This window comes from Mirounga leonina, unplaced genomic scaffold, assembly GCF_011800145.1.
Source record: "Mirounga leonina isolate KUSES-001 unplaced genomic scaffold, KU_Mleo_1.0 Mir_169, whole genome shotgun sequence".
Lineage (NCBI taxonomy): Eukaryota > Metazoa > Chordata > Mammalia > Carnivora > Phocidae > Mirounga > Mirounga leonina.
In genome coordinates this window covers 22725703-22736625 of record NW_023270431.1, presented here as the reverse complement: position 1 = coordinate 22736625, position 10923 = coordinate 22725703, and the positions used below count along the sequence as shown (strand labels likewise).

The window sequence follows — 10923 nt, the reverse complement described above, 5'->3', positions numbered from 1 at the left end:
TGTATGTGTGGGGACACTGTCCTCTCCCACAGCGATGGTTTGTTTTCCCATGTAATGGCTCTTGAATGAAGAATAATGATCTTTACAGTTGCCTCCCTGCTGGAAGCACAGCTGCAAAAGCAGCTGAGCTGTTTACCTGGGAGGAGAGTCAACATGTGCTGATGTTCTCCCTTGAACCAGGAGAAAACTGATCACAGCCATTTCTATCCAAATGAATAATGATCTACGGTCACCTAGTATCCGTTAGAGGTTAATGACTATTTTTACTGTTTGCTACACAAGTAGATGCTCCAGGTTAAGATACATTTCCCAAGAGTTTGTTGTTTTGTTTTGTTTTTTTAATGAATGTCATCAGACATGGAAATCAGCCAAAAACACAGATCATAGAATAAGTAATTAAATCTCAGGTGTCCAAATTGGCCAGTCCAATTAAAACATATCCCCAAGCTGGAATTATCTGGAATAAAACAAAAAAGTAACTTTCATTTTAGGACCACATATACAAATCTAAATGCCATCACACTGGGTTTTAACGTTTAGGGGGAAAAATGTAACAAATGTATTTTTTCTATGCCCATCTTTTATCTCTATAACAACCAATAATCAAAAGAAAATTGAAATAAAATGAAATATGACTGATCCTGTAAGATCTAAGTCCTGAATATTGTTTGCTTATTGTCATTATACCCATTGGTGCCATATAAATCGGGCTGACCACATACATAAGTGACAAGAACAGTATCATCAAAATTCTTTCACTATCATCATGCTAATGAGCTACACTGAAATCTATCAAGCCTACAAATATCAAATGCTGGCTGGCATTCAGTTTGGATGAAACACTGACCAGTCACCCATGGTATGGTCAGTGAATCCTTCTCCCAAGAGGAGGGACCTGTTACAGTCAGTCAAAGACTGGGTTTCTTATGCCATTCAACACCAAACTGGTGGGTGCCTTCCTATGTAGAAGGGCCAGTGAGCACAGGAGAAGGGAAAAGCTCATGACTCCCAGAATGACCATTCCTGATATCAGTGCACTGGTGACGGCATTCAGTTGGAAAGGAGGTTCACTTGGAGAACCTGCAAGCAATAAAATACACACAGTGGAAAGATCCAATATCAGACTCATCTCACCTTATCCCAATTTATACCTGCAAAACATCTGTCTTTAGTATCTTGTAAAGTAACAGCATGACATTGATTCATGCTATAATCTATTTGACTATAATTCAATCCAATAACCAAAGGATCATGTAGTTTAGAGGTCTGGTATCCCCTGGGCTGCCAAAAAAAAAAAAAAAATTCTTCTATAAAATGCAATAAAAATTGACCAACAGGTCACATATGAGTTCAGAAGTCCTCAGTGAACTGTTATGTAAAATATAACAAACTTGTAAAATCAGAACTCATCATACTTAGTTGTTTAGAGTTTTGCAACTAATCATCAAAAAATACTTAAAATTTTTAAAAATCATACTTTTATTTTCAGTATATGTTCATTATCTTACCAAGCTGTGAATTGTTGGTTGGAGTCTCATCTGGGAGAGAAAAGAAAAAGAAAAGTGATATTGTAAATCTAAACATTTACTTATGTTTATTATAATTCTGTGATTACTTTTTACCTACATGTGGCCTCACCTTCACCCACAAGATCCATGGGTAAAGGAATCATGAAAATCTTCCTAACCCATTATCCTTTCCCATTTTCTGTTCCACATGTCTGAGATTTTATTATCTATCCATTCCACAAGCCCACACCCTGCCAGTGCCCTGGGCATACAAATGTAATCGCAAAATATACTATACGATATTCTTTCCTGCTAACCTTGCTTTGTCATTATCTCTTTAGTCAGGTTAGTGGGAGCAGTAATTGTTAACAGCTATTACATTTTTTATAGGCCTATAACCTGCCATTTGTTATTTTGTTTTAGAGAAGTATTCATTATTTAGTGCCGCTCTATTTTAAGTGTTGCCAATTTGCCCATCATAATCTGCAAAAACATCATTTTAACTTCCAAAAAGATAAATTCACACTTAGTAACTAAACGAAAGGAAAACATGATTCCTAATCTTGAGTTGTAGGGGTTTTTGCATCTGTTAAGTAAAAGATGAAAGCTGTTGATTTTTTACTTATCCCTGGCAAACATAATAATGGATGCAATGAATGCACTCACCTGGTTTCCCAACTTGTGTTAAATGCATTTGGTAATCGTATAGCCATTAACCCCTTCTTCTACAATTAGTGGATTTCATTTTTGTTCTTAAATATGTAGGTGTGTATGTGTCTTTGAGTGTCCGTTATCCGAACTATAAAACGTGTGCAGTTGACTGATTTGGGAGTATAAATATTATTACAATTAACATGTGTGTAATGCCATACAGTTTACAAAGTGCTGCTTCATGTCATTACATTTTGTCCTCGTAACAGCCATATGGTTTCGCCATTATTGCTACCCCCATTTTACAGATGAAGAAATTTCCATCTGTCCCAGGCTCCATGATGAAGTAAACATATGTTTAAATAAAAGTTCAGTTTCAGACTCCTTTTTCTAAAATAATATAAACTAGTCAAGTATGGAAAATATTTTTAAAGATGAATATATCAAGCTATGAAACCCCAGGATTAGTATTTGAAACAACTGATTGGGAGAATCTGGTGTGATATTTATAAGCCATCTGATGCCATTTCTTTTAAGACATTTGAGTCTCAGCAGAAATGATGATTCTGCTGTTTGAGCCTGAAGTACAATGCTCCAAATTAATAGAGTGCTTATTTATAGTATTCTTTAGAATGGTGTAGTGCATCACTATAGAACAAAAAGAAAAAAAAAAGCACAAATTTTCATTATAGGACACCCTTAGGAAAACCCTAACGTCCAACCAACACTATTTTATAAAGACACTTGTTTCTCATAGAAATGGATGGAATGAATGAACTGTGATCAATTCTTCCAAAGGATTCCCAAGATAAGCTGCCTCACTGGAACATGGAGGAGAATATATAATGCTCTAAAATTCCTTTTTCAAAGTTATTCTTTGTTTACAAATCACACTTATTTGCTTTTATTTACTTATTTATTTGTTTATTTGTTTATTTATTTTTAAGGCTAGAAAGCTCCTTCCTCCTACATGTCCCAAATTAGGTGAAAATGCTAGGACTGGCTGCCCGCACTATTTTCTGCATCCTGAAGTTAATTAAAGAAGTCAGAATATTCCCTCCTCTCCCACATTACCACCAACACTCGTGTAAGAACCCTGCTCCAGGTGTCACTCACGATGACGGGGCTATGGACAAAATTTTCACATGAGAAAAACTGTCAAATGAGCCATACCAGCCACAGGTTCTAGGACTCTGAAAAACTGCAAGCGTCCTACTTCTGGCAGGGGGCTAAAATCAAAGCATGTACTATTTGAATAGTATTTGGAATTGCATTTGATAGTGGATAAAGGTAGAGAGAATCACTTTATCTAGTTGCTATTTCCGGTTTCCTTCAATTTCCAGTATCCTGCAATTTGGTCTAGACCGAACGGGGAGGTAGACATTTTCTAGGAGACTTTTTTCACCACACACTCTGTTTTTTTTTTCTCTTACACGCACTTGGTCTTACCATGTAGATATATGCTAAAAGAAACCTTCTGGAATTAGAACAGGTTGGAATACTAAACTTGGTGGGCTCTTCAAAAAGCATGCAGCTAGCTGAGAACCCATAGGAGGAAAGTGATAGGAGCAACACCATGGCTGTTGGAAAGCCAGAAGGAGCAGATAAATTCTTTTTCTCTGCTTTTCTCTCATATAAGTAGTAGAAATGGAAAAAGTAAACATTAGTGCAAAGATATGTACAGAATAAATATTTTTCCTTTCTTAGCACCAGCGAACTATTTTTTAATCTTCAATTACCTACCTATATAGTAAAATGAACCACATGTTTCAAATTCAGAACTTCCAATTTTTTTTGTTTGTTTGTTTGTTTGTTTAGAGAGAGGAAGGGAGAAGGGGCTGAGGGGCAGGGAGAGAGAGAATTTTTTTTAAAGATTTATTTGTTTTATTTGAGAGAGAAAGAGAGCAGGGGATGGGGCAGAGGGCGAGAGAGATGATCATCAAGCAGACTCTCCACTGACTGCAGAGTCTGATTCAGGGCTTGATCCCAGGACCGTAAGATCGTGACCTGAGCCAAAATCAAGTGTTGGAAGCTCAACCAACTGAGCCACCTTACCGCCCAAGAGAAAGAGTATCTTAAGCAGACTCCACACCCAGCACAGAGCTGACCCAGGGCTCGATCTCACAACCCTGAGATCATAACCAGAGAAATCCATTCAAGACAAGTCCAACTGACTGAGCCCACTCAGGCACCCTGAGAATTTCCAAACTTTTTACCCTCCATTGTGTTATGTTTGTTAATAATCCAGGTCTACTTTTGAACACTAAGATTCCTGAGAGCAAAGACTATGGCCTGTTCTCTAGTGTATTCCCAGTTCCTAGCAGAGTGCCTGTCTCATGTGGAGGTTTGAATGAATTATTAACTCCTCATAAAACTCAATGACATGAGTTGAATATCTTGGCTTGGACTTCTCCATTGGAATTTATGTAATAAAACAATTAGGTACTATTGCTTTCCAGTACTTGCAATTGTGAATTTCCAGAATTGTACCCCATGATAAGCATTTCCCTACTGAATAGTTTTACCATGTGGGGGGTGTAAAATAAGAACACTTCAGGAGTTTTGAGGATTTGAAACTTTGAAGATGTGAATATTTTCCTAAATCAACCAACAAAAGGATTTACAATGTTGGGTAAAATAACCAGAATGTGTTTGATTTCATTAAAACAAAATAAAAGTACTGATCTTAAAACTTATTAAACTTGACCTAAGTTGGATGTCTAAGGGGAAAGGAGCGGTTCAATGAGTAAACAGAGCAAAAATTCCAAGTACCAGAGAGCTTTGAAGAGAGCAAATCAAGCCTGAAATTGGACTTGTCTATATAAAATCGGCCACAGGACCTGGAGAGATAAATTCTAGCTGACCTAAGGTAAAAATAAAGTGAAACTGAGGGAAAAAAAGTAGCCCTGGTCATTAAGCTATGTTTACATAGGATTTTCCTGTGGCTGGATATGGCTTGATTTCTGAGTTCTGTATTTATATAGAATTTAAAATAATAATTTTTAAATTATGATACTATAGTATCATAATGTAAACATTATTATATGTGGTCCTCTACACAGTGAGGTCACCATGATTGCCCAGAAATGAGCACCATCATATGGCTATTTATCGAAATTATAAAAAATAAATCCACAGAGAGTAAGAGAGGAATGAAGGGCATCTGGAAGGTTTGAACATGATTCTTTGGGGGCTTTGCCGGTGAGGAGACTGAGTTCACTAAGACAACACTACTGTGTTAGAAAATGAATGTTGGGCGCCTGGGTGGCTCAGTCGTTGGGCATCTGCCTTCGGCTCAGGTCATGATCCCGGAGTCCTGGGATCGAGCCCCGCATCGGACTCCCTGCTCCACGGGAAGCCTGCTTCTCCCTCCCCCACTCCCTCTGCTTGTGTTCCCTCTGTCGCTGTGTCTCTCTCTGTCAAATAAATAAATAAAATCTTTAAAAAAAAAAAAGAAAATGGATGTTATCCTTGAGGTAAAAATGGATTGAAATTGGAAAGGAAGAAATTCAGGCATCACATCAGAGGCATTGTGCTCAAGGCATTAGCTGTTTGAGGTTTGAGCACAGATATCTGGGGCGAGTGAATATGGTGTAGGTGAAACCTACAAACCTGCACAGCTGGTTGGCTATGGTAGAATTAGAAACTTCTATTTGGTTAATCTTTACTGGGATTTGGTGATCTTAAAAATGTTGGTCTTTGTAAAAACTTATCTTACACTAACAAATTAATTAAAATGTGTAATATCTAAATATGATTTGGCCCAGGTAAGAAGGAAGCAAGGAGGTTAATAAGGAGGAAAAGCCACCTACTCAACATGGGCAGAGATGCCACTTTCAAGGGTTTTTTTTCTCTTATATAAAACTGACTCTAGATATGCTCTATAGAAATAAAAATATTTTTTATTGTGCCTATCCAAAAGCATTCCTAATTATTGGCAACCAGAGTTGAGTTTCCATGCAGTGTAATTCTATGAGCTATTTCTGACAGCCAGACAGAGATAAGAATTGGGCCTTTCACAAACCACAAATCGGTCATTTTCAAACCATTCAAAACACATACCAAACCTCAGGGAGTGCAGACGAAGTTGGAAACTTCATATTTAATAAATTTCTGCATTATTTTTAAAAACACTTTAGCTTGTTTTTAAATAATGCTATGTCTACACAAACACCAAGGAGTGAATAATTCAAGCATTTGTCTGAACTTTTTAGGCCAAAACCATTCTTTGCTTCATTACCTATTTCAGGCAAAACTTTAACAGGACGCATGGGAGAAAAAGTAAGGATAATCTATTCTGCTTTTTTTAAGACAAATTTAGAGCTATAGAGTAAGAATCTAAAAGGCAACTTCTTCAAACCCCTCGTTTTAAAAATGAAGAACTATTTGCCCAGAGAGGTAACATAAAACCCCATGTCATGTAGCTTGTTTAGACAAAAGCTGGAGCTAGAACCAGTTTTTCTGACTTAACTTTGTGTTGTTTACCCTGCCTGTCTGTTGTACCCAGTTGATTCTGAATGTCTCCGGGTTCACACTGATATAAAGCAATAGCCCTTTGGAGAGTGTGTGCACATGTACATGCATGCACAAATATTTGTATATACGAGAATATATGTGTATAAGCAGTCGTGTCTACTATATCCATGACCATGACTGGAAGGGGTATGTAATATCCAGGATCCTGAGAAGAAACAAATGGTACTCAAACTGGGCATTTTAAGAAAAGTTTAATAGGACTATTTATAAAGATATAGGGAATTCACAGAGAAAGTCAAGTTCCCTGGGCTACAGGAAGGTTTCTGGCTCTGTGGGAAAAGTTGTCTGGGAGGAACCCTGTGAACTTCACTTTCCATCCTCTGATAGCACCACCTACTGGCCAAACCCAACCAAACGCTGGATGGCAAAGCAGTGGACGGGGGCAGTTCACACAGGCCAGTCTTCAGGGGCAGAGAGCAGGGCAGGGAAAACGGAGAGTGAAACATGTCCAGCACGGTATATTTGTATACTTGTGTGTGTGTGTGTGCGCATGTGCAAAAAGGGAACTACTGTAAAGACAACATTGCCCTTTGTGTGAAAGTTGAGTAAACAGGAAACTACTGTGAAATTAAAGTTGCTTAGCAGTTTATCTTGTTTCACAGTTAATTAGTGCTGTTTAGAACCCACTTTGAGTTCTCCTTAGAAGCCAAGTAATAAGCCATTTTGGAACAATCTATTACTACACACAAAAGGAGGAATGTTCCTACCACTCCGAGTAATGATGGGACCAGCAGAGAGGATGGCGTTTCCGGACGTGCTCCGGGGACTCCAAGTGGTCCTCCTCCCCGCATCTCTCCTTTCTCTGTGGCTGCAAACCTGAGGTGTTAATGAAAACAAATGAAATTCCACACCGGCACAAAATTGGTTCTTTATGGCCATTTGGAAAGCAGATTCTTTTGGAAGAGATACCACATGTTTAATTTTATTCATTTACTTCTGTGCATTTATTTAATTACTCTGCATATAACTGCTACAGTGTTTCTTATTCTGGCTTGGGTCACATTTCTTATTTCCTCCCGTTATAATTGTGCTTTGCCTCATTAATTTACATAGCTCAATGGTTCTCCTGAAAAAGAGCTGTGTTTATCAAACTTTTCTACTTTTATTTCTCTCAAGACTTTAATAAATCTTTTCCTGAAATTTTGGTCAGCGCAGAGTCAAGGTAATGTGGACTCGCCATTTAACCCCATCTGATATAGCTAGTTAGGACTAAAGTAATCAATTGTTGTGAAGAAATGCATGAATTTGAGCATAAATAAAAACGTATGAAAGCTATTTCAAATTTTAAAATGTGCCTTCATTTTTCTCAGGATAATATTGATATGACCTTAGGGAGACTGTCAGAAATAGATATCTTTTTTTATTCACTAGGAAATTGATTAATATGATGGCTGTATGCAATTCAGATCCACACCTATTTTATAACTTCTAACTTGTAATCCAAGGGATTCCTGGGCTATCAGTCCCAAATCTACCTTTCTAGAGCTGGCCCTACCCCCTCCCTAGGTTTTCCAATCATCCTCTACTCTGTCCCATAACCTTACTGAAGGTCTGGTAGTTCCCTGGTTACTCTGTCTTATGTGTCTGTGAATTTGGTCAGCCTTTGGAATGGGGTTTCTCTCACACTCTTGATTTTGTCCCCTTGGGGTTCATCCATCTTCAAAGTCACACCCCGGGTTTCATGTCTTCCATCAAACTCCCAATCTCCCCTGTTCTTGCTCTCTCACAATGGTGAATACTGCCTCTTACAACAACCCATGCATGTGTCTGTACCATAACATTTTTGTCTTATTTTCTTCCATGACTGTCTCATGGTCCTCAAAGATCAGCTAAATGAGTTCAGAATTTATGCACACATGTCTGTTTTCCCAATATTATGCTTGGCACAAAGTAGGCATTCAACAGATCTCTACTGCATGAATAAATAAATAAACCCTACCTCAAACTGCTTGGCCTGATGCATATTCACTTTCTATACAGAAATTAGTCCCTAACACTGGATAACCTTTCAGCTTAGATCAATTTGACAATTTAGAATAAAGTTGCTAAAAACATACAGGCATAAGGAAGGGGCAGTCATCAGCTCTGCAGAGCTTGGTAACACAGTGCAGGAAGACGGTGGACATTTTCTGATTCTTGTGTTTCACAAATCGGAACACTTCAAAGGAAAACCGGCCCTGCTGGCTTCTGCCATTTTCAATGATGGTGGTCTGAGGATCTTTGTCACAGCTACATTTTAGGGAATGTGAAAACAGGATGTTACTGGAGATTACCAGCCCACTGGAAATTGTAAACTAATTTCTGCAGTATTAAGACCTAACAAAATCATGCCATGTTACAGACATTTAATAAGAGCATAAGCTAACTCAACAAATACGACAAAAGTGACCTAGATAGTAAAGTTTAAACAGATCAATTTCTGATTATAATAGTACCATCAAATTTTAGAGGGATTATGCTTTCATAAGGTTCAAAAATCCAAACAGTATGAAATATATGTAGTGCAAAGTCTCCCTCCCATCATTGCCCTTGTCTGCACCATTCCACCTCCACATTCAGATCTGCCAGAGGTGACCTCACTTGCTACTGCATCCTGCCAGGGTATATACATAGAGAAGCTGAAGCAATGAATTCTTATTGTTTCCTCCTTAAAAAAAAACAATAGCACACTATCTACATTGTTTTGTCCCTTGCCTTTTAAAAAATTTAGCAAGGTATTTTAGGGATCTTTCCATATGAGTATTTAGCAAGCCACCTCATTCTTTTTGCATACTATGCAGTATTCCATCACACACATACACCAGTGTTTACTTAATCAGGTCCCTACTTACGTACCTTTGCATTGTTTTAAATCTGCTTTTTACAAAGTAATATGAATAGCCTTATAATACATTATTTTGAACATATGCAGTTATCTGTACAATATCATTTAATAGATTTTGCCACATTGCCCTCTATAAATATTGTTGCATTTTGTACTCCCCCAGTAATGTTTGAAAAAAATCCTTATTTATCCCAGAGCTACATCAACGAAGTGTATGGAAAAAAAAAATGGATTGTTCACTATTGGGTAGGAAAAATAAACTGTCACCATATAATTTTAATTTGCATTTTTGTCAGTGGAAATGACTATGTGCGTCTTTTCATATACATTAGAGCCATCTGTATCTCTTTATCTGAAAATTGTTTATGTCCTTTGCCTAAATTTCTATTTTGTTGTTGGCTTTTTCCTTCTGATTCCTACAGGTTCTTTATGTGCTAGGAATACTAGTCCTAGTCCCTTGTTTGTTATATAAGTTGCAAATTATTTTACTTTGTTGCTTAGCTTTGGACATTTCTTGAGTGTGCTTGTGTGTGTGTTCATACATACACAGGAGCTTTATTTTTATGTTAAATTTTCAATATTTCATCATATGGCTTTTAGTAAGTCATATCTTGTTTCATTGTGCTTTACTTTATTGTGCTTGCAGAGATTGTGATTTTTACAAATTGAAGGTTGGTGGCAACCCTGCCTCGAGCAAGTCTAGTGGCACCATTTTTGCAACAGCATTTGCTTACTTCCTGTCTCTGTGTCACATTTTGGTAATTCTCACAATATTTTAAACTTTTTCATTATTATTATATTTGTTATGGTGATCTGTGATCAGTGATGTTTAATGTTGCTATTGTAATTTGCATCCCCCCAAACTATGCCCCTGTAAGACAGTGAAGTTAACTGATAAATGTGTGTTCTGACTGTTCCACCAACCAGATGTTCCCCCATGTCTTTTTCTCTCCTCAGGCCTTCCTATTCTCTGAGATGCAATAATTTTGAAATTAGGCCATTTAATAGCCCTACAATGGCCTCTAATTGTTCAAGTGAAAAGAAGAGTCACACATCTCTCATTTTAAATCAAAGCTAGAAACAATTAAGCTTAGTGAGGAAGGCATGTTGAAAGCTGAGACAGGCTGAAAACTAGGCCTCCTGCACCAGTTAGCCAAGTTGTGAAAGCAAAGGAAAAGTTCTTGAAGGAAATTAAAAGGGCTATTCCAGTGAAGACACGAATGATAAGTGAAACAGCCTTATAACTGATATGAAAAAAGTCTTAGCAGTCTGGAGAGCAGATCAAACTAGCCAAAACATTCCCTTAAACCAAAAGCTAATCCAGAACAAAGCCCTAAATCTCTTCAGTTCTAGGAAAGCTGAGGGAGATGAGGAAGCTACAGAAGAAAAGTTTGAAACTCGCAG

At 37.6% G+C, this 10923-nt stretch overlaps 1 protein-coding gene across 1 annotated transcript in view; it reads right to left on the bottom strand.

Moving 5' to 3' along the window:
* Nucleotides 1-653: 653 nt before the first annotated feature.
* Nucleotides 654-10923, bottom strand: part of ZPLD1 (zona pellucida like domain containing 1) — a 44182-nt gene continuing 33912 nt past the window's right edge. The window contains exons 7-10 of the mRNA XM_035015307.1: nt 8753-8924; nt 7403-7511; nt 1509-1538; nt 654-1080 (exon numbers count right to left, since the gene is read on the bottom strand). Of these exons, the coding sequence (XP_034871198.1) occupies nt 905-1080; nt 1509-1538; nt 7403-7511; nt 8753-8924 (487 nt within the window). The 3' untranslated portion in view covers nt 654-904. The remainder of the gene's footprint in view (nt 1081-1508; nt 1539-7402; nt 7512-8752; nt 8925-10923) is intronic.